This window comes from Streptopelia decaocto (assembly GCF_964273445.1).
Source record: "Streptopelia decaocto genome assembly, chromosome: 1".
In the NCBI taxonomy this organism is placed as follows: domain Eukaryota; kingdom Metazoa; phylum Chordata; class Aves; order Columbiformes; family Columbidae; genus Streptopelia; species Streptopelia decaocto.
In genome coordinates this window covers 43,301,381-43,325,247 of record NC_138663.1, presented here as the reverse complement: position 1 = coordinate 43,325,247, position 23,867 = coordinate 43,301,381, and the positions used below count along the sequence as shown (strand labels likewise).

Below are 23,867 nucleotides of genomic sequence, written 5' to 3'. Positions count from 1 at the left end.
CTGTGGACCCCTTCATCAACAGTAGCAAGGAATAGGCACAAAAACTGGAACTGTTTAGTACCTTAGCTACTTTGGCGTCTCTCTTATAGCTATATCTAAGTTACAAACCATACAGAGACTACAGAGTCAGAAGAACTATTACCTCTTTTATTTCATCTGGTGGGAGTTGCTCCACATTCTGCAGTTTGTTAACACTCTGACGATGGCTATCATAGTAACTGAAGAAATCACTAGTGCTCTGTTTCAGCAGGTAGACAATAATGCCCAAGCCAGGCAAGTGCCAGTATGGGACCACTGGTGCTTGTGTATCTAGAAAAGATGATGAACAATTTATAATAGATTAAAAAAAAAAAAAGAAACCAATAAGGTATGCTCTCTGTCAATAAAGCAGCAAAAGACATGTACTTTATACTTCAGTGTCAGAAGTAATACAAATGAATGTCTAAGCAAAACGTTCTGTGGCTGGATTACTAGAAGGCACTCAGTGTAGTACAGTACTGAGTGTAACACGTGAAATGTAGCAAGACCAGAAGACTTACTATTTAAATATTTTAGCGACTCAGCTGTATAACAGCACACTGTAAACTCTTGCCATGTGGCATAATGGAGAGTTCCTGTCAGCACCAAAATACATCTTACACATCATAAATGAGGTTCTAGTTTCACATAATGTAATCTAGCACAGATGGTGAAAAAAAGAAAACCTCACCTTTCCCAGCCTGGTACTATTTATCTACATACACATTTTTTTACTGATATATGTGTTACTGAGCTGCCATGGGAAATGAATTAAAAAAGGATTTTTTTGGTCACATTTGTTTTAACTTGGATTAGTTTCCTGATTTGGCTTAGCGTGAGGCTGTGCAAGCATGTATTCCAGATTTAGAAAATGGGCAGCCACAGTACTGGCATAAAGTGACCTTAAAGTGTATGTGAAACTACAGCCTCTGGTTCATTATCTTCCACTAGCTCAAACATTATACCATTCAGTCTCATAAAAGAACAGGCCAAAAATCTCACCCTGACGAGGCCCATCTCGGTTGGTTGATTCTGACAGACTCGGAGTGAACAGACAAACCGTGTGCTGAAAACTGGGGGCGCTCTGCAACATCAGTGACTCGCAGTATTCCATCACATTTGCACAGATCTGCCAAAAAAAATAACAGCATGTCAGCTACAATATCTACAGGCTTTGAGGCATTAAATTTTAAATGGATAAATGTTAATAAACAACGTGGTTTGCTCCCTCTCTTCTCATCAGAATGGGATGATTCTTTTTTCTGATCAGTTACAGCCTCTTTTCTATTTCAAGACTACTTGCAACCTTGCCTGTTTCCTAAACCTGCTAGTTAAAATTTCTGGTCAATTTTAAGTCCCCTTTGGCTCTAACTCAGCCATTGCCCTCTATTCCCAGCCTTCACTTAGAAAATTTCTGATCAATTCAAGGCTTCAAAGCCCCACAGAGTTTGTACCCATAAGAACAACAGTTGCTAACACAAAATTAAGTAAGAAAACTTTCAAGGTTGACTTTAAATAGAAATGAAATGCGGGATCCTATGCCAAACTAAAACACAGTGTAGAGCACTACCACTACCACATGAAAGGGTGACAACAAATCTGCACGACAGGTAAAATGTCACAATTTGAGACTGAAGTTTTTAGCAGCTTCTTGTGTCCTTACCTGTTGCATGGCCAACTCAATTTCATCCCTCTTGTTCATTTTGTCCCCCTCTGCGTTATCATCTTGCAGTTTAAACTGACGTAGTCTGTCTGAACCACCAAACCGACTCAGAAGTCCTAAGCACTGGCGCTGTCATAAGAAACGAACATTTTGATTAGTGTCTCAACAAATGAAGTGCGTGATTCTTTTCACTTAAGTGATACACATCCCTTAAAACACAGTAGCAATGCAGAGAAAACTTTTAGTACTTCGTATACAAAATTTAAATTTTTAACACACAATATTTTAAATCACCTTTAATTAATTTAAAAATGAAAGGCACCTTAAAACAGTTCCTTGAGAAATGAATGCAATTCAAAAATACACAACTTTGTCTTATGTCTCTTCCAGACCATTACACTGAGTAGCATCAGTGACAGTTTAGGTTTACCCATTCCCACTTAAATCACCGTCACCTATACAGACAAACTAACAAAATCTGGATATGAAGATAAAAAGTTCTGTGAAACTAGAGTGCAAAGGCTGCAGAAAAAGAAGTAACAATCAATACCTTTGTTTTTAGTTTACATGTGACTGTAAAGATCACCAAAGTACCTCAGACTGTAAGTCAGTTTTGTGTAGAATGGCAAAAAAAGATATCAAAGATTAAAATTTTTTTTTGTAATTATTTTTTTGAAAGAATAAAACACTTAAATTCTTTTACTATTTTATGAAAAAAAGAGGACAAACTAGAGAGAAAAGTTACAATAACAGATGATTGATTTGCAGTTTCACTCAGAACAGCTAATTTTTCCAATTAACTAATTAAAGCTCCTTATTACCAAAAAAAAAAAGTCTTTCTGCTTTCCCATGGGAATTTCTTGCTGACATGATGCAGCAGAACACTGAGTACCTCAGCATTACAGCAATCATTTACAGCTTGCTACTTTGCTTAGGGCTGGTCAGCCTAACAGTTACTATCAAAGTGTCCAGAGAACACATCCTTCCCTTGCGACCAGAAGTATTTTACAGGGCAGCCCATTCCGCAGATAATTTTCAATTAAATATTTCTTTATGAAAGTCCTTGTTCATATGAACCACAAAGCTTCAAATGCATTGCTGGATGCTGAATGCTGAGCTGTAAAGAGGTCTGCAATCAGAGCTTTTGAGCAAGACTTACTCAACCTTGGCTTTCATTCTGGTTTCCAAGGTTTATTTTTAAAAGGGGAAGAAAGAAAGAAAAAACTAGCACGTTCAATAATCTGAATTGCTGAGCTAGAGACGTGCTTGTGGCAAAAGTGGTAAGAGTATTTCTGAATTACTTCATATGCTTTGGTGTTGACCTCAAATTCTTCTGCTCCACGTACCATAAATCCTAAAGTAGGGAGGGAAACAAAGTCCCTGATGCAACTCTCATGTTGCCAAATGTTATCTTTCCTACTGGGCTAGGGGGAAAACAAACAAACAAACACAACACCACCACCAGCACACAAACAAAGAAAACCACACCACCACCAAAACCACATAAACCACCACGCTCATACACAAACCACCCTCACCCCCTCAAAAAGACCACACATTCTTCTTAATGGTGGAAAAACATCCCTTTCGTAACAGCTACAAAGAGTACAAAAACAGGAATAAACTCACTCACAGACACAATTCCAAAAGGACAAGTGTTAAAATACAACTTTATTACCTGAAATCGGCCTATATGCCCTTGTAGCTCCACCTGAGTCCCTTCACTAACATCAATGTCCAGTTCACTTAGCACTCCTGATAAAAGATACAGCCATTAAATTAACTTTTTTTTTCAAAAGAAAACAGATTTATGCAAATTATACACTTAAATACAAGCATTTATCAGAAAAATTTCAGCCAGACATACAGCTTATGTTTTACACACTATTTCAGAAAAACATTCGGATATGAAGGCAGCTACTATGAGACGCATGAGATCCTGTAGCTCACTGTTCTGCTAAGTCATTAAAAGGTGGGGCTTGGGGAGGAATGGAGTTTAGCATGAAAATTGCATCTGTTGTGCAAAGCTCAGTACACTGTAAGCAAAGAAACATTTGGGCTCAACCTACAGGCTCTGCCCTCCTTTCTATTGTAGTCAGACAACTCTCTTGAACAAAGAATGCCATTAAATCTAAATAGAGAAGTTATTTTGAAATGGTAAGCAAGTCTTCTAGCATGCAGAAGAAATCACTGTATCCATCACAATAATTATTAGCCGTCTGTGAAGATAAGTCACCCAAGAGAAAGGTCAGTATGCTAATCTACAGTACTCCTCCCTGGAAGCTTTCTTTTTAAAGTAAGTAAAAATGGAGAAGACATTAACAAAGATATGGGTATGCAAACAATTTTTGGTCTTCATTTCCTCAGTCATATAATTTGCTGAATAAAAATTATTTTTGAAGATACCACGTGCACTTTGAACACTACTATTTGCAAGTCATCTCAAAAGCAAAAAGTACTTACTGTCAAGTAAAATGAAAATGGGAAGTCAAATGCATATTGATAAGGGCACTATGTCCACTGCAAATCCACCATACTTACTTCAAGAAGAATTACTTAACATTTCTTCATCTTTCCCAGAGCTCTACATGTCAAGAAAATTCTGTATTGTAATAGATATTCCCTTATGTGTCTTACTATTTCTTTACAGGAAACAAAGCCTGAGATTCTTGCAGATGGGGCTAAGAGACTTCAAAACTGCAGTTCCTACCAGGCAACGCTGCCTTGCTGATGATTCCTGTCAGATAAGCCAGCTCCTGCAGAGATCCAACACTAACATCTTGACACCTCAGGATTGCCTGAATAGTATCCGAATGAGAAATGAGAAACTGCAAAACCTGTACCACAAGAAGAAAAGGGAAAATATGAATGACTCAAAAGTTAGTAGTGAGCAGAGGGGAAGCAATGCTTTTGCTTTTGGAGAATTTTAAAGCAATATCCCACACCAGCGAGGACGGGATTTTTAAAAAAAGCTTACTTTCAGAGCAAAAGGACACATAATTTCTATGAATGAACAGTAGCAGTGATACTCTTGCAGCTTTTGGAACTTACCTGTCCTGCTGCTTGCAGGTGTTGTGCCATGCTGGATGTGAGGATCACTTGGCACAGCTGAAGAGCTGGAAGAAGGATCTGCCGATAACGTTCCACTGGAGCAGGAATGAAGACTGGGGGATCTCTCATTCCATACATTCTTAAGAAGTTTAAAAAGAGAAAGGGAAAAAAAAGAAGATGAACAGTGCAAGAAAAGTGAATTCCATTAACATGGCAGAGCCTCAGCATACAATCACCCTCAAGAACCTGCTAACATTTGTATTTCAGTAACAGGTCTGTACTTGAACTGAGTTTATATTGGAAAAGAAACAAATTTATGATACACAGGTGCTTTAATTTACCTAGAAAGCTGCTGCTGGACATTTTCTCTAAGCAGAGACAATTACTTATTTGTACTATACTATATTAAATCAGATTACCTTGTTGTGGAAATGTGACATCTGTTTTGTTAAATATTCTAATTTGTTAAATATTCTCAAGTATTTTTAGGAAGAAGTGTTCTTAATTCTAAAGCAACTGCTGAGTACAGTCCTCTACAAAATGCTCTGTAGGTTTTATACAATCTTATACATGTCACTGGCACTTTTAAACAGAGTACTTGTCTAAGTCTTAAATTTCTCCACTAGGAATGGTAAATTTAAAGCAAGGGCCGAGGTTTGAAATCAGACAGGTTGATTTCCTCTAAATTCGCAATTTCCTTCCCCCAAGATCTTTTCTCGGTCATCTCACAATGACTAACAACATGGCAACACATCAAGAAACTTGCCAAGGAATATATAACCAAAGCATTTTCTAAACACATCGTAAAATATTTCTGAAATAACATTTACTTCACTGCTCTCTCATTCGTGCTTGATGGCGGAAGATGAACTCTGCACTTTTTGTTCACCAACTGCAAAGCCCCTAAAATAAGTTGACAGTATAGGCTGTTTTTCAGACATTACAGTTTAAATTATTTAATAACACATAGACCATTCCTATCTAAAGTATCAAACAAATACGTTTTTACTTAGGTTAAGCAACTAAGTACAACTTCACACCCATTTATTTGGAATTTTTCTCTCAATAAAATGAAGCTTTAAACTGAACTGATATGTTAAAGAAACACACACACACACACAAAGAATAAGCCCACAAATAATTACTCAAAAGACTTGTGGCTATAAAAAAAGACATCATACGCTTCCAAAGTGATATTACAGTTTCAAAATCAGCTAGAGAGCCACCACTTACCCCTGATGGTCTGTTTCGGGTCTCATGTCATACACTTGACACTGTGCCAGCCTCACAATCACTCCAGACCGCAACAGCTCTAATGCCCCTTGCTGACTTTTAGCTACTCTCGTGAGGAATGCCTGGAGAAGAGCAGAGAAGGGTAAGTACCGGAGATGCACCACGAGACTCACGGCAACTATTTTCTCTCTTGATTTCAGCATCATTTCAAACACTATTATTTTAGTAAAACATCTCTTGAGTACAATCAATGTGAAGTATAGACAAACAACAGAACACCATACCACAAAATCCTTTCTGAAGTACTCTTACCATTTTGGACTCATAGGTGTACAGCGCTTTAAGTAAAGGGGGCTGAGGTGTGAGCAAGCTCTGAAGAGTCAGATCGTCATCTGCCAGGCTGTCCACAAGCACCTTCAGGTAGCCACTGTTGGACAGATACAACAGCCACTGCTGCTGCTTGTCTACTGAAACAATACGATCAAGCAAAGCCAACGCCAACATCTGGGATGGGGGAAGAAAAAAAAAAAAGAAAAAAAAAGGAAAAAACAACAACAATAAATCAAACCAGAAATAAATCTGTGAGAACAATGAGATTTTTAACAACTACATAGAAATATGAAATGCTCAGCAGTTGGGAAATTGGACTAGATGATCTTTCGAGGTCCCTTCCAATCCCTAACATTCTGTGATTCTGTGTGCTTCTAACAGCTTCTTAAAATCATAATGCATTTCTGCACTGCAATTGCAATCCCTCATGTGAAAGATATTTTAAGATTTCCTGACTTTTTAGTGTAGTATCAGCCAAATACCTTTCCTCTATTATTCTTTAACAAAATATTACAGATATTGTTCACCAGTAACTATGCCAAAATATTTTAATGAAGTATTGCTACAAGCACTATTTCTGTTTAAAACTAGTTTGCATTCTGACTAGATTCCTGTCTACTGAAGTTATTATCTCAAATTATTTCTTCCTGAAGTCACCAAATCTACCCCAAGTGAGAAGAAAAAACAGGTAAGTCCATGATTTAAAAACACTAACAAGTAAATGCCGCAGCAGTTCATACCTACATTTTTTTTGTAGTAGTGCTTGCTACCCTTATTTTTAAGCAATAGGAGACACAGCTTTTTTGAGGAAAAAAAATGTATATGCATGTATGCCCCTACTTTCAACAGCTTGACGGATGAGTGGGAGGACAGAAATGTGAAAGAGATTAGGTATCTACAAAAGATGTTCTAGTTCTACTTCATGAAATTTCCCTTCTCTGCACAGGAGTAAAACGTTCTTTAAAACTAAAAGAACAGCAATTGTGAAGGAATAGATTTACTTACCCGGCCTATCTCATGACCGTCACAAGCATCACGACAGACCACCTCCATGAGAGCTGCCCCATAACTCTCAATAATTGCCATGTTTTCCCGTTGCAATTTACTAAACACATCTTCAGGAGCTGTCAGACGTTCCCACATTGTTTTTTTAGCTGTAAAGAGCAAACAAAACAAAAAGTGAGAAATGCAAAGATTGTCAGCTTAGCATTAGCTTAGCTACAGTACAGCTGAGGCTACACCATCCTTCAGGGCATTTTCTCTACCTTAAATGTCCCAAGTAAGAGACAGGGGTTTTTCAACTGAAGTGCAAATGTTTTCCTACAAACCCATTCCTTCCTGAATATCACCCAGAGGCCAGCCAGAACAAAAAAGGTGTGTGGCTGTATACATACACCACCCTTGCAAACAGTATGCTTAAAATAATTCTAAGATTCAGTACATGTAACGTAGAAAAACTGTTATGCCTCAGAACTCTCCCTGGGATCAAACCACTCTGTTTGAAGGAAATAAATAAGGTAACCTAAGTGGGAAAGGGCTGAATCCAAAGCCAGTAAGAAGTGACAAAGTGGTCGTAACAAATTTATAGGTGTGTTTTGTTTGTTTTGGTGTTTGTGTTTGGTTTGGGTTTGTTTGTTTTTTACTACTGTACCTCAAAATGTTGACTAAGTAATAGCAGTAAGAGTTTGCATACACAGGTGCTAGTTTGTTTTTCAACACTTGTCCAAGCTCTATGAAATAATGATTAGAAACACTGACAAATCAAGTATTCAAGCCATTAACAGAGAGAATGTGATATTTACCATAAGCTCTCTTGGTTAAGCAGCAATTTTTTGCCTTGTTTTGGGGGGGGCTGGGGTGATGCTTTTTTGACTGTTTGTTTTCTCTCTAGGGGTCTTCAGCTAAAAGAACGGAAAAAATATCCTTTTGGTGTGTTTTGAGTTGTTTTTTTTTTGGTGGTGGGTTTTGTTGTTGTTTTGGTGGTGGTGGTTTTGTTTGTGGTTTTTGTTTTGTTGTTTGTGTCGGGTTTTGGTTTTCTGTTGTGTTCTTTTGGATTTTTTTTTTTTAAAGGATCACTGTAGTATGAATGTACATACAGATGTGGGGACAGTGTACTTCTACAGTTGGACTCACTTGAGAACAGTTAATTATAAGTAGTCTCCAGTCCTATGACAATTTTGTAACTATAAAGCATAGCTTTAAATAGACACAAATGAAGCAACTTCTTTAGAGCTGAAGTCGGAAATTAAATAACCTCATCCAGAACAATACATTTTGAAGTCATATGTAGCTAGATGGGTCTTAACAGAGGAAGATTGGCATCATTTAGCACAAGCAACTAATTTCAGAGGCTCTTGGAGTAAGATGGTTTCTACCTACATAATCTATTTCCAGAGGACAACTCAGCATGGAGAAACTCTACCACTCAAGATTTAATAACATTTTTTTAATTCCTGTTTTCCGTAATACGGTTGGACCATACCTGCTTCTAAAGTGTCTGGTTCATCTGGTCTCTGCGCAATCTGCAAATAATAAAGTAGTGATCCATAAAGGTGCGTCCTTACTCTCTGGAAGCCACCACCTGTTAACAAGAAACATTCACAACTAAAAACAAATAGATGTAAATTCCATAATGCCATCTTCCCCTGGCACTTAATTTAACTTTCCTATGGCAGTGCTGGCACAAATAAATAAAACAACTACATTTCTTAAGTCAGAGTTCCAGTGTTTGCATAGAAGCGTATTTATGAGTAAATTCAGCATGTTTATGCTGCTCCAAAAAAGTGGCAATATGAAATTCCCTTTACAGTTATTTACACCTCTCTCTTCTGCTTGTTGTTCAGATCTAAAAAATAATGTCACTTCACTATTTTTTTTCCTGTTAGTAACATCACTCAGATTTATTTATATTAATCATGTAAGATCCACCTAATTGACTGCAGTAAAAATCTTCATAGCAGTAAGAGGAAGCAGCTCAGTCCATCTTTTTACTCTTGGCAGCTTGAATTCCCATACACCCCCTGCAAAGGTCAACACACCTGTTTTCAAAATGAAATCCAGCAGCTTTTTTAAGATGATGTGGAGGGAGGAGTCACCAATGGAAGCAAAACCCATGGATATGTTCTCAGAGCCAGGCGATGAGGTGAAAGAACCATCCAGCATCAAGACATATTGGGACTGTCCCGCCATGGGGAGTGCGAGTGGCTGTTTCTGTTCAGTTTTCACGGACTGGCTCAGGTGGGCAGTCAGGGTGAACACAGCCCCTGCCACCACTGGCATCAGCTCCTGAGCTGCATCATCATCAAGGATCTTAATGCAGAGATGAAGGGGGAATAAGAAAAACAAAAGAAAACAGTAGAAACATGTCTAGATTCATTAACTATTAAAGCAATTAATTTACACTCTCAACTATTTCATTTATATATCCATAAGGATTTCACTAACATGGTACTATTTAAAAATCAAAATCAGAAGTGGCAGAAACTTGTTCAGAAAGATGAGTTGAACACATTTTAATTGCGAAGATCATTAGCCTTCTGTTTTTTCTTTACACAAGTTACAGACAGGATGATAATTAAATGTGGGTGTGGAAAAAGGAAGAAATGGGCTGACATTCAAGCTCTTTTAGTAGTTAAATATCTAAATCTAAGTTAGGGAAAGAACAACTGACACCCTCTTGGCTTTACAGCTATTTAAGAAAACTATCATCATTAAAAATGTAAAGATATAATTTAGAAAACTCAAAGGGGTGAGCATCAAAGAAGTGAGCAAAGCAGCATTTAAGAAAATGTGGAGAAACACTAACAGGAAGTTGGTACATACTATTTAGGACACTTCATCATTTAAAAGGTAAGCCTGGTATTTTTATCACTGACACTCAAGGAGCTTTCCTTTTAAGGAAATAATAATAAAGTCATTATTTTCAAAATGAAATAATTTTTTTTTCCTCAAATAAACAAAAATCTTCACTAAAGTATTACAGAAAATGAGAGTCTGAAATTTCTGCTCTGTAAAGATTTTAGGAAAGAAATTCCTATGGCTAGTAAAGGCCTCTCTTGTTTCTCGTTTTTTAAATTTTGTTTACATAAAACCAGCATTCATGTAGGTAACTCCCACGGGAAAAAATAATGGAAATAAGAGCAACAAAACCCCCAAAAGTTACTATTTGCTTGAAAAATATAACGGGTTTGTATCTATTTATCAAAACACAACTTGTCTAATCAGGAGAAGTTCAAGGAGATGGTTGATTTCCAATTTAGCTTTACCTTGTCATGCACATCCTGCAAGAGATCACGGATAATCAGTTGTCTGTCCTCAGCCTGTATGAGGTCCTGAGGGCAGGCAGTGAGTATGATTTCCACCAGTTGTCTCCATGACTCCAGAGCATGCCTCTTAGCATGGAGGCACTGCAGCAGCTTGTTCCGCTCCACTACATACTGCAGGATGGTGTTGATCTCCTGAACACCCACAACAAAGAAATCGACTTATAATATGCTAAAAGAACTTAATGACAAAGACAGATTTCAAGATTACAAGTTTATCTATTAGTAATAGCCAAAAAAAAAAAAAAAAGAAAAAAAAGGTAAGTCTTGAGCTTATCAGAAACAACCTATTAATCATTTTAACATGACAGGTCATCAATCCATTTCTGAGCTGCTTTTCACAAGGCCTTTGCCATAATGAATGTCTCAAGCTCACAGCAACAAAAGAAAAATCAACCAGAGAAATTCTGTCCTAACATACACTTTAAAATCAAAACAAAAACAACTATGAAAAACTATTTGTGCATTTTCTTCCCATTTTAGTCTGAGTCATTTCTCCATCCTTCAACTTTCAAGTCCAGCCAGCCAATTTCAACTAAATCAAAAAGATGGCAGTAACCTCAGAAAATAATTAAGCTCCAAGTTCACTGAAACTATAGCTGTGTAGAAGAAAGGAGAAATAAATTGGCACCCCCTGTGACAGATAAGATGAACTTGGCTGCTACATACTGTACTTGTCAACAGCCAATCTTGACATCAATATGTACTGCCTTCTGTACAGTGCGGTGGGAGCTGCAACTGTTATCAGTAATGGGAAGCGAAAAGGTTCAAGAAAAAAAAGAAAGCAGACTCCAAGTCTGCTGTTTAGAGAACAGTAAAAAGTTAAGAACTAATTTACCTTACCAAATTTTAATGTCTTGTTTTTTTTTTTTCTTCAAGAATTACTAACTCAAAGTTAGGACCCAAATCCACAAGCTTTCCCAGTAAAGCTTACTGCTTGACAGTACATGCAATCCAGCAAGAGCAATAACCACCAGTAGTTTACTCTTTCTATACTTACCTCCATAAGTAAAGGTCTCTGGCCTATTGCTGCCATTCCCTGAAGGGCATTGACTTCTGCAACCAGAACTCTGTGAAGGTACTGAAATTAAAAAAGTTAAAAAGAAACTTTAATGACAAGGAAGATGCATTTTTCCCTCCTAAACATAATTAGGAGATGGCTACATGACAGATGCAACTGAAGGACTGAGATTCAAATAAGTTTCACTAATTTTTTAGGTTTCTCCCTTACTTCATTCTCGAGCTGCACTACTTTAGCTGCCTGGTCTCTCACCTGCACTTCTCATTTTTGCACTCATTCATTTCTTCCTGGTCCTAAGTTGTTCTGTCATAAGCTCTTCTAACACACCACACTCCTTTCCCTCTTCAACGTCCACTATAGTCCTCTTGCACAGAAGGAAGCGTTTGATCCCTATATTTTACAACATAGACTAGCTGGTTCTTAATATGGAATGGCTGCATTCCTACCACCACCAAGATCACTTCTATGTTACATTCTGCTCCTGCTCTGTCCCTTGTCTCTCAGACCACAAATTTTTCAGTAGTATTTATCATACACTTGTCAAGTACTCATCACAACATGATATTATCTTAACTGAAGCCTCTAAGAACTACTGCAGTACCCAACTATGTTGTGTACATAATTGTGTACACACATGTAGTACTACATAGTTGTGTATTGGAGACCAATGAAATTGATACTGAAAAGTTGTCAAAATGACTCCTTCACACTTTTGAAAGTGTTAAAAAGCAGGTACTTGTATTGCAGCGCACTGGGCACTTGGAGGATCCTTCTTCTAATCAAGCGTGTGTGTGACTCACTCTTCTTGGTATTTACTACACATACCAATTGCATGTTCATTTGTTTCTATCACTTGGTTCATGCATTAAACATAGATTATTTACGCAATCACAGACTTTGTTGCTAGTCCTTTTTTGGTATTTGACGGTCTTCATCTGGGGTCTTTAGTGGCCCCAGGTGGTCTTTGCAGCCTGGTACCCCTTGGATTACAAGGGTCCTCTCCTTGAACTGGTTTCTAGAGTGTGCATGTTGTCGTCTTGTGCTACTACACAGCAAAAGTCACGTAGCTCTTTCTTTATTTAGTGGAACATCCCATTTGCCCAGTTTGCAAACCAAGGACATCCCACTTTACCTCATGTCCAGTCTCTATATAGCTATTGTTTCTCTACTAAGTTCTTATTACATTATGCCTAGTCTTGTTACATTAAGTCTAGTCAAGCTTCTAAAAGACTTTTGTTCCTCTTATCAAATAACATAAGGTAAATGTCATATCTGCAATATCACTTGGGTGTTCCAAGATTGGAAAAACATTCAGAGAGAAAATATTTCCTGAAATTGTCTTAAACTGATGCATCTGTCTACTGCAAATGAGAAATCAGTGTGTGCAATGCAGGAGAAATAAACTTCTCCAAATAGTTTGCATAAACTATGGACATCTGAAACAGCTATGATTTTTATGAGAAAAGAAGTTTCAAAGTATTATTTATACACTGATGATTATTATTACCATTGAGATAAAAAATATCACATGAAACTTGAGAACACAGACCACTGTGTACCTTGACATTGCAGACCACTTGTCCACGTGCATTCTTGTGCTCACAATTAGCAATGACTTGTTCAATCTGAACCCGGTCAAAAAAGTCCAGTTGTAAAGGCTCTGGAATGTCCTGACTGAAGTCAATTGAATCCAGGATACTTAAGATCTTCCTGCGTACTGGAAATGTAAATCAATTCAAACTGTATTCAGAAATATCAAGGGGAAAACAACAACAACAAAAAAATGATAATAGGAGCCTAATTTACCTTTCTAAATCCAAATCTTCATGTGTAAAGTTTCAAAAGAAAACATTAAATCTTCAGAAAACACTACCAATCTATGTAAGAGGATTAAAAACATTTTCTAGAGCCTTAAGTTCATAATTTGTGTTATACTGTATTGTTCTCCTGTTATGAATGCATGTAACTCAATATTTACAAATACAAGATTCTGATTTTTTCTCCTAAATAAAAGCAGGCTGGATTTCAATGAGAACCATGCAGTCTTTTGTTAAGAATTAGAATCACTGGAAGGAATCTGAAGTTACTTGGGTTTTATTATTCTTTCCCATGAAAATACTAATATATTCAGCCTTAGTAACAGTCTCACTGTTTTTACTGTTAGGCACAAATTTATAGACTGACACCCTCCCATTCCACCCTTCACAGACACATAACACAGACTCTTCTAACTTCCTTTCCAGTCCAACATTTTCCACTCACTGCAACCATCTATGCCAAGGTTCTAAAATTCCTTTTTCCGACACTAAATAAAATTGTTCCACGTACTGCTGATGTTTAGACAGTCAATTATTTTCTTTTTCAAAGTGCCCTTTCTGGAAGCAGCCCTCCCCCCATTCAGGATCAGAAAAATTTTACTGAGAAATAATCAACAGCCATAATGCTTACCTTTGGAAGCAGTATCAAAGTGGAGAAACCCACTGACTGATCGACTTTCATCTTCTAACCCTCCTTCACCATCAGCTGAAGGTAATGAAATAATAAATAAATTATTTTTTTTAAAATCTAATAAAAAATTACCTACTTTATTAATCCTGAAAGAGGACACACTAACATGCCTTTCATGTGAAAGTCTTCCAAGACAAGTACAGCCTTGACTGCTAATAAAATGAACATAATACCTATCTCTCAGAAGCTAGCCCGTTACCAACTATGGGCTAGACAGTACTAGAAATGCCTAAAAAAGACACCCCACTGTCCAGTATAAATAATGCAGCTGGATGAACACTGTAAAATGATTATGGTATCTAGACATAATTTCCTGCACTCCCACAAGGATGAAGAGATAGTGTTCAGACATATAAAAGTGACAGGAAACACCACAATGCCTCACGCCATTATGATATCTTCCAGTTATTCTGTTTATTTTCTTCATGTAAAGAGTTTTATTGCCACCTGTTCCCATTTCCCTTGATTTGCTTCTACTCTGTTCTGAAACTCTGAAATCTTGCCTTTTTATTTAACATTGCATTTTATGTCACATTCGGATAAAATAGAATTTTGTGTTGTTGTTATATCAAAAGTCAAATTGGCCCATAGCTACTTACTTCTGTGAGATAGGGTTGAAAATGCATGTCAGACAGAAGTTAAGACTGAGAAAACCTTGTCTAAAACTGTTTACCAAGGATGACCCTCCACCTTCCCTACATGGTAACAATTCTGGATAGCATCTCAAACTGTTTTATAATTTTAATTATTATATTCCCCTCTCCTATTCCACAAACTGTTTATTTTTTATATCAGTGTATACACTGGGATGTTTCAAAAACATAACACAGACAAAGCAGCAATGAACAAAAAATACCCTGATTTCTTTCACTTTGGAGTCTACAACCACCATAATATTTCTTCCCAAATCTCCAGTGGCAATCACAAATTGAACTGTCACAAGCTCACAGAGAAGAATTCAAATCAAGTCTCTCATATTATTCAAGCCTATTTACCCTCACAACAAATTCCTCTTACCCAAGTATGGTTTCACAGGCATGTCATCAAGCAGCAGATGAAGCAGCCTCTGCGTGTGGGAGCGCTGGCGGTTCAGCGATGTCACTCGCATTTCTATAGCTGCAGTTTTCATCAGCCAAGACATTTGGTTCAGTGTTGAAATCTCGTGTTCTGGGTGGGGATAAGGAAACAATTATAAAATTCAATATAAATAAAATTACTTACTCCAAGGAAAGCATTTTTCATTTGGGAAAGCTTTTAGAGGATGTCATTACTTATTATCTGCTCACCATTTGTTTACGAGACAACAGGGCTGCGAGATCTGACAAAAGCCATTAAATGAACATGTGGTTATTGTGAAAACAAGCCATACATATATATCCCATTAAGAGTATACACAAAAAATCTGGATATAACCTGTACTAACAGTCACTGTGGAGAATGCAGTGCTTCATGAGCACATAGGGTCAGTTATAATTTCAGTTAAAATAATCACTTACCCCAAATGAATGAAAATTTTAAACAAAGTTGATAAGGCTTGAATGTGGGTCTCTAAGAATCTTCATATTCTATACTCATCTAATTTAGATTCTTAAGTTAAATAAGAATCATCTAAAGTGCTTTACCCATACTGGATACATGTATTTGAATGCTACATTCATTATCATTTAACAAAGGACTAGTGGTCAAGCATCTAATAAAGTGAATAAGTACATTTATTCAGTTTAAGACACCTGCGAAATATTGGCCTGAAACATTAAAAACACATCTATTAAATTAAAAATTACTGCTATCACCAAATAAAAATTCTGTATTCAAAGGAAGAGAAGATACAGATGGTTACAACCACCAGCCTTCTAGTCCCTCAGTTTCTCATAGCATTCTTAATTTTCAAAAATATAACTTTTTCTGTAACATAACTTAACAAAACTACCATGATAATTAAAATAGAGATTAGGACTTGCTTCTGGAAACTTGATGCACTCCAAAACTAACATTCTTCTACAAAAGTACAGCTCTAATAACTTCCTAAACAGGCAGAGTTCCATCTTTGCAGAACTAAAAGGTTAGCAGAGGCAGTAATTAATTCAGTTTAATAATGCTACCTCTGTTTCTTCCATGATTCCTAGGGAGTCAAAAGATGCATTGAACTTCAAGCATGCACAAACTTATCCTAGCATAAAAATTACCTTTGATAGAAAATGGCAAGTACTGCAGCTGAGTGAATAAGAAATCTTGACTGGTCCTCAGATACCTCATAGTTGGACCTGACGTTTCAGAGCAGGCACACAACTGATAGATCACCTGATAATCAAAACGAGTAGATACGCATTTATGGAAGTTATTTTAAAAACAAACCAACCACCAAATCGAAAGATGCCTAACAATGTCTTACTGCTCAAACAATATTACCTGTATTTACATTAAGTTTTCCATCAGCTTACTCCAAAGCTGAACATATTAATTATTACAGACACATGACATTTAAGGACTACCAACTACCACCACATGGATGATTCCAATGGCTGTTTGTCCTCATCATGACACTACATAAGCCTTTCTGTTTGTTTAGCTTGCTTAAAAAGGAGCATCTTTTTCAGCATCCAGGTTCACCAACACAGGGAAAGTAATATTTTTTCTCCTCCTTCTACAGTATGGCCTCTTTCACTTCCAATAATCTTTAAAATCCTTGCTAGACTTCACAGATTTTCAACATGATACAGCTGTGTAATCAGATGATTATATGTTTTAAGGCCAAATATCAGTTACCTTGCACATACACCTAATTCAGCTGTCTTCCCCATCTCACTCCCTCAGACATACATATTCTGTCACTGCTACAGAAGAAAGCAGATAATTTTGCTGGCTTATTTGGGATTATGTTATTTTACTTGCTGGCAAACTGCAGTTCCAAAATTTAAAAAAAAAAAAAAAAAAAAAAAAAGACGCATATAGTCACAACAGATTCAAAAGCTCACCACAAATACTCAGCGCATCAGTTTTAAAGTTTATCCCAATTCCAAATTCTGACATGAGCGCAGATGCTTTCGTTTGTTGCTACAAGATAACACTTTTTCATACAGAAAAAGGTAGACTAGAAAGAGTTCAATGCATATAAAAACCTGACAGTTGCGTTTTAAAAATGAAACCGTTACCAAAATCATCAACCATCTATGTTAACCAACCAAGAAGTAGATAATTTTATTTAGAGCCTACTTTCAGTATATGCCAACAGAAAATACACTGAATACCTGATAACAGAGTTCTGCAAGATGAGGAGATTCCTGAACTGCTGTAGGACCACTCCTTGTTTCGGTACCCTTCTCCAGTATGTTCAAAATAGCATGAAGGCAAGTCCGTGGGCAACCCAAGACACCTTAAAATACAAAAACAGTTTCTTAATATTCTTGATCTTACTTGCCTCCATATCAAGTATAGGTTAGCACACAGAATTACAGAAACTAAATTGCTGAGATACTTTGTGCTGGACTATACTGCTCCACAGAGTGGCAGAAAAAAATACCTGGCAAAGTTTTCTCTGTTAATTATAATAAAAGATGGAACTGTGTTTCAGCAAAAATCTAATGAAACATTTATAATTAGTCTGTAGGCTTTTGAGGTGCTGGTGAAAGAGGATAAATTATGCAATCAAAACTTATTTAAGACCTTGTTCATCAGCTTTATTAAAAAAAAAAAAAATCAACTGATTCTGTAGTATTCTGCATGAAACAAATGAAAATCCAAATTCTTGCTCTTAAACTTGAACTGAATACTCATTAAACAATTTCAAAGAAGAGCTTTAAATTCCTGCCTTTATTTTACAATTACAGCCATTTTATGACTAATGCTCCTAAAAGCACCAGACCCTGAAACCAAGGTGAAAGGGCAAGAGATTTTAATATTGAAGTCAAAATCCTGTATTTTTGCATTCTTCCTTTAGCCAATTAATTCTTTAAACAACTCAGAAACAGGTCCTGAAACAGTAAAGGCATCAATAACTGCAGTTCTTACAGGGGAAATAATCTTATGTGCTCAGATATGTATAATTGATGCTTTAGTAGGAAATTATTATCTCTTGGCAAATGGCTGATGGTCATTATTTCGTCACATTATTAATGAGATGATTCGGAAGTGTGCAAGGCTCTCTCATGGCTTTGAGACAAAGTCTCCTATCGCTGACCTAATGTATGGTAACCTGTAAAATTGTGAGGCTGCAGTTCAGTCACCTATATTCTATAACTGTGGAATTTCAAAATATCCAAAACATGGTCTGCAATTGTAAGCTACTTTGCAGATGTAAAAAACAGGTTGGCACCTTTTTTTTTAAAATCTTTCTGATATATCAAATAACTTTTAGATTCCTTTTTTTTATTTTTTCCCCAAATAAAATTCAAGCTCTGTCTACCTTTCATTTAGAACTACAAAAGATTAAAAACTGCTGGGATGCAGTATCCAATAAAAACGTAAAGATAGAGAAATTTTCTAAATAACTAAAATCAAGTGTTTGTTCAAATATGTTCATACAAATATGCATTTTCTTTCCTATAATTAATTTCAAAACAGGATCTTGAGGAGGGACAGGATAGTAGTCAAGTAGTATAACTAGTTCAAAGAGACAATCTACTTTGTTGATTCCCATGTTGTCATGTGTAGGTACTTCTTGGTTGATCAAATCAATTTCTTTGTACTGTGGACACAACCACGCTGTACAAAATACTAAATAAATTAATGTTTCACTTCTAAATTATATTTTTTTCCCACAACTCTAATTTTAAGTCTCTTCCAAAACTCAACATAAACAAAGGAGCAAATCCTGAAGCTGTTTAAGTGTAGCACTTGGGTATCAACACATCTTTAAATTTAGCTTTTAGGGATTAGAACAAGGCCTGCTGTCTTATTCTTAACATTAAAAGGAACTGCTTCTCCCCATGAATCTTCCAATAAGTATTCTCAGTGTTGGTAACAGAACGGATCAAATGCCAGATCCACTTTTCCTCTTCATACCGGGATCTTGTAGATTTGTGGTGCTGACGGGTTTCTTTAGTTCATAACCCAAGAGATAGAGAGCAAGGCTGGGAGGGCTACACTCAAGAGAGGTGATAAGGAGATTCAGAATATGGATCCTTGTTTCATGATGGATTCGTGCTCGCTTCTTTTCAGGCTCCAGCTCTTGACAGAAAAAAAAAAATGGGTAAATGATGAAGTGAAGAAATCCATTCAATGAAATAATCCCCAGAACCTTCAAGTTGAATACAAGAAAGCTAATGCATCAACTTATATTAGTACAGAGGGATACAAGACCAAAATTTTAAATTATTATTAATACAGCTCTAAATAATACATCCAGAGCAATGTCAAATACTTGTATTCTGAAAAGAGACACTGTTTGTAGTTATGTCATCATACCCTGGACATATCTTAACTTGGTGCTTTCCATTCTGTTAAATGTCCAGTCCTACAGAAAATACTACAAGGAAAAGGGTTTTCTAACTTAAAAGCACTTTCTTCATGTCTTGGATTATTTCCATTCTACGCAAAAGACAACAGTGCAGGCCATTTTTAAGAAGCCTTTTACATACCCTCATCTGGATTAATTAATTCTTCTGCATCTTCATTGTCCAAACATTCCACAAATCCAGCCATCAGCTTTTGGCTAATACTCTATATTCAACAATGGAAGAATGGAAATAAAAAGGATTTTGAGAGTGTTAAAAACAATATATTTCATCATTCCCTCCATATAAGTTGACAGAAGTTCTAGACAAAAATTATATAACCCAGTTAATAGACAAGAGTTAAGAGTTGTAGCTGTTCCAAGCATAGGTTAGTAATTAGCCACTGAACAGAAAAAAAAAAAATCTACTGCTGTTATCTATACTAAATTATCCTCACAGGTTGAAGAATATAAAGCCAAGAAGTCTAAGTATCTCAGAGAATATTGTCCTTTTCCTTCTTGCAAATATTAAATAACTTTTTTTTTCTTCAATTAATCAAGTAGTTGCTTTTCACAACGCCACAGTAAAAGACTTTTTTAGAGGTAGGTAGATGTAAGACAAAATATAGTTGTAATGTACTTGGATCTAGAAACCTATCCGTTAAAGTAACATTATGGAGCACCAGTATTTCTCTACCAGTTTCTCTTTCCAATTCCAAAGAAACTGGCACTTACCTGATCATGTGTGAAATCACCAACTAGCTTCATCTGGATGTTGGAATTATAAGAAATACAGCACAAAATCTTGGCACTTTCAAAAGCCAGTTCAGGATTGCTGTTTCCATGATAAAGATACCTTCAAAAATACAAGATCATTGTAAGGCAATTGTTGAGAATTCTACTATCTCAAGATGGTAATACACAGATGAGAAATTAAACATTTAGAACTAAAAGACTTACAAATCAAAGTAAATAAAACGTTGAAGCTACAAACAATTTCACTCTACATAAAGTACTTAACACACTTAAATCGAAAGGAGAGTAGTCGGCTGAGCAGGGATAACAATCTCTCCTGCAATTTTTACCTATCTTTTTATCCAAAATCTACCTAAACCACTGCAGGATTAAGTTGAAACAACTGGTCACAGGCTCACACAAGAAACATGGAGAAAATACCTTCAGATCATGCAGAAATGAGTGTCACTGAAGATCAAAACTAGCCAACAATCAACTACTGCATGTACCAAAAATAGGAGATTAAAAAAATGTAAGAGCATCTTAAAAGGCATGCTTTTTAAAAACTCTTTGTCAACTATTGTTAGATGAAAAAGTAACATGAATGAAATACAAAAATAGGTATATAGAAATAGTTCCATTTTTTGTTACATTCTATGTCAGAATATCACTGCTTTTTTTACGTACTCAATTCTGCTATTCACCTGTAAAGTTACTCTAAAAAAACAAACAGTAACAGAAGGTGTCAGTGGGATATGGAAATCCTAAAGTTTCACATTTGAAATGGACGTTCAGATTACTAGCCTGATACTTTTAATATAGTAACTAATGGACAATACTGTAAAACATTTTTTTGTCCAATAGCAAGTAAACTCTCCCACCGTATGAAAACCAAAGTCTGGGGCAAACTGAAAATCATATGCAAAGGAATCACTGCACGTAAGGCAAACAGGAAGAAATCACGAGGGAAAAAGAATTCAGAAAGAAAAATTATAAACACGGATCCCAGTCTTGGACTAGACAACACACAGATCCTACCACCTGTGAAGACGCTTTCTCCCACCAAGAAAAAATTTCAGAGATGCTGTGTGCAAAGAGAAATGTTGGCTAGTAAAACTTATCAAAGAACCAGGATCCAAACACTTCTGTGCCTCCAAAACTGCTCCTTTCTCTGTACTTTGCACATACCTGGCGATATTCACCACATGATCTGCCTTTTTAGTGCGAGGATTGATTCCTTGAAGCAGCTGTTCCAGTGGTGTGACAATAAGGGAAAGGTGGCTCTCTCGCAACAGATCCATAAAAAGATTCTCTTTCTGTAGGGTTAAGTTTAGAAGTGCAAGGCAATACTGTACAGCTTTCTCTAAATGCTTCTTCCCTGCAGTGTACAAACAATGAAAAATCATAAGAAAAACAAAGGAGCAGTTAAACAGACTACATTTGTAAACTTCATTCATCAAGCCCTGCACCAAGAAAGAGCTTGTCAGCTGTTTACTACCAGGAAAATTCTCCCAAAACACAATTTTAATATGCAAGAGAAACAAGACCAAGTTGAACATCTGCAATATCAGCTTTATATTCTTAGTATGCATTTTAATTTCATATGAAAAATTTAATTCTAGGCACATACCTGGAAATGGAGCATAAGTATCAAGCTGCTTAACCCCTTCTTCTAGCAAACTAAGGGACAGTTCCAGCATTGGGGACTCATTCAGTAGATGATACATCAAATTAAATCCAGGTGGTTTATATGCTATTATTTCTTCTCCTAAAGAGAGGAGAAAAAAAAAAAAAAAAGAGGGGGGAAAAAAAAAACATCTAATAGAAAAGACTTCCATGACTCAAGCTTGCCTGAGCTACAAAACATAACAGTCCTTGTTGTAAGCAACATTTAAATAGATGAAACATACGGCATACAAACTCTTCAGTGGTTTTCTTTACACATAAGCCATTTCGGCAATTTTAGAAGTTTGGGAAGAGTAGTAATGGCAATTACCATTACTTTTCAATATCTAAGAACACAATTTCAACTTTAACCAGTTAGACTTTCCCTAAGTGGATCTGACCTTGGATTCAAATCAATACAAGGACTTGATACCCCATTGGAGATACATTTCATAGTTTTTGCAAGACTGAGAAGTAACTAGAAAAAGTTTACATGCCCCACAAACCTGCATGAAGACCTTGGATGAAGGAAAAAGCACTTCCAGAAATGAAAGCTAAGAAGGCTCACTGAACCCCTGATGCTCATAGGGTACAGATACTGCAACCATGTATTGCAAAAATAAAACTACTAACCTAAAACTCAAAGACACTTATAAAATAAAAGTCAAGAGTAATGTTTCTGGTTTACTTAGTCTCCTAGTAAACTATGGTGAATAAAAGCAGGAGAGCAGTAAGAATCTTTTTTAATATGCAAGTGAGAATGAGAGTGCAGTTTCTTTTGGCATCAGCTTAAACAATCCCAGTTCTCCATCCATTTGTTTCGTGTCTGTGCAGCCCCTAACAAGCCAGACAGTCCATACCGCTGCAGAGCCACACACGGCATCAGCTCAAGAAATGGATCTAATCAAAAAGATGGGGTTTAACTAATTTCTCCAATATATCCTGTAAACTGCAAACAATCACACAAGCTGAAGGACTGGTTGAGAGTTGGAAGGAGCTTGCAGAAATTCCTAAATCCAGTTAAGCTGCCAAGAACGGTTTGTGAAAGTACAGGGCACAGAGGCCTCCCAGACTGAGGCAAGCTCACTGGAGAGCTATGTCTTAAAGTTGTTGTTCACTTAGGAAATGGTTCTTATAGTAAAGCCATAGGCATCAGGCTGGCATTCAAGGTTAAGAAGAAACTTCATATTTAAAATTCTGCAGCCCAAATAAGCCTTAAATTTCTTATAATGAGGCAACTGCCACCTACTTTGGCCTTTTAAAGAATAGTTGTCCAAAATTAAATTACTTCAGATTATAATTCCACTGCTACTGTCTGCTCTGAATAATTAATATTAATTATTAGACAATATATCAAATACGCTGACACCTTTAAATTAACCCTGTGAATTAGATACAGACCAAAGAAAGCCAGAGGAAGAAGCCCCAAACAAAGGTGGTTTTTAAGTGTCAAATGGTGCTCTTTAATTGAATCAGCAACGCAAGAGTAGTAGAGCTAGGGAAGTAGGAAGCAGTGTACATGAAGCCCTACTAAATCAGCAACATAGTTTCTGATCGTATGTGGACATTTTTTAACATCTTCCTATCTTTAAGCCTTGCTCTAGCTTTCTGTCAACTTACTAGGAATATTAAACAAGATCACAAGATAGAAGCAATAGAGCAAAGCAAGTTATGATTCTGTTTGTCAGTGAAAAAATGAACAAGTTAACCTTGTAAATCCACATATTGGTCCACAAAGTCTTCAAGTTGAGGTTCATAGTCCCGCAGCAATTTGTAGAACACTTCCAGAACTACCTCAGCTACTTCCCACTATAGATAATCACAAAAGGAAGGAAAAGTCATACATAGAATAAGACCAATACTGCAGCAACAAGACCAGGATGACAAAGA

The 23,867-nt window shown here is 36.5% G+C and overlaps 1 protein-coding gene across 1 annotated transcript in view; it reads right to left on the bottom strand.

Moving 5' to 3' along the window:
* NUP205 (nucleoporin 205) overlaps positions 1–23,867 on the bottom strand; it is a 49,932-nt gene that overhangs the window by 3,560 nt on the left and 22,505 nt on the right. Inside the window, exons 16-39 of the mRNA XM_082074160.1 lie at positions 23,687–23,786; positions 21,943–22,080; positions 21,501–21,690; positions 20,313–20,433; positions 19,723–19,804; positions 19,148–19,312; positions 17,395–17,519; positions 16,333–16,447; positions 15,164–15,313; positions 14,087–14,161; positions 13,198–13,355; positions 11,618–11,698; positions 10,561–10,752; positions 9,334–9,604; positions 8,778–8,876; positions 7,301–7,449; positions 6,278–6,469; positions 5,966–6,087; positions 4,733–4,871; positions 4,392–4,518; positions 3,360–3,436; positions 1,682–1,810; positions 1,021–1,147; positions 143–309 (exon numbers count right to left, since the gene is read on the bottom strand). Coding sequence (XP_081930286.1) covers positions 143–309; positions 1,021–1,147; positions 1,682–1,810; positions 3,360–3,436; positions 4,392–4,518; positions 4,733–4,871; positions 5,966–6,087; positions 6,278–6,469; positions 7,301–7,449; positions 8,778–8,876; positions 9,334–9,604; positions 10,561–10,752; positions 11,618–11,698; positions 13,198–13,355; positions 14,087–14,161; positions 15,164–15,313; positions 16,333–16,447; positions 17,395–17,519; positions 19,148–19,312; positions 19,723–19,804; positions 20,313–20,433; positions 21,501–21,690; positions 21,943–22,080; positions 23,687–23,786 — 3,291 coding nt within the window. The remainder of the gene's footprint in view (positions 1–142; positions 310–1,020; positions 1,148–1,681; positions 1,811–3,359; positions 3,437–4,391; positions 4,519–4,732; positions 4,872–5,965; positions 6,088–6,277; positions 6,470–7,300; positions 7,450–8,777; positions 8,877–9,333; positions 9,605–10,560; positions 10,753–11,617; positions 11,699–13,197; positions 13,356–14,086; positions 14,162–15,163; positions 15,314–16,332; positions 16,448–17,394; positions 17,520–19,147; positions 19,313–19,722; positions 19,805–20,312; positions 20,434–21,500; positions 21,691–21,942; positions 22,081–23,686; positions 23,787–23,867) is intronic.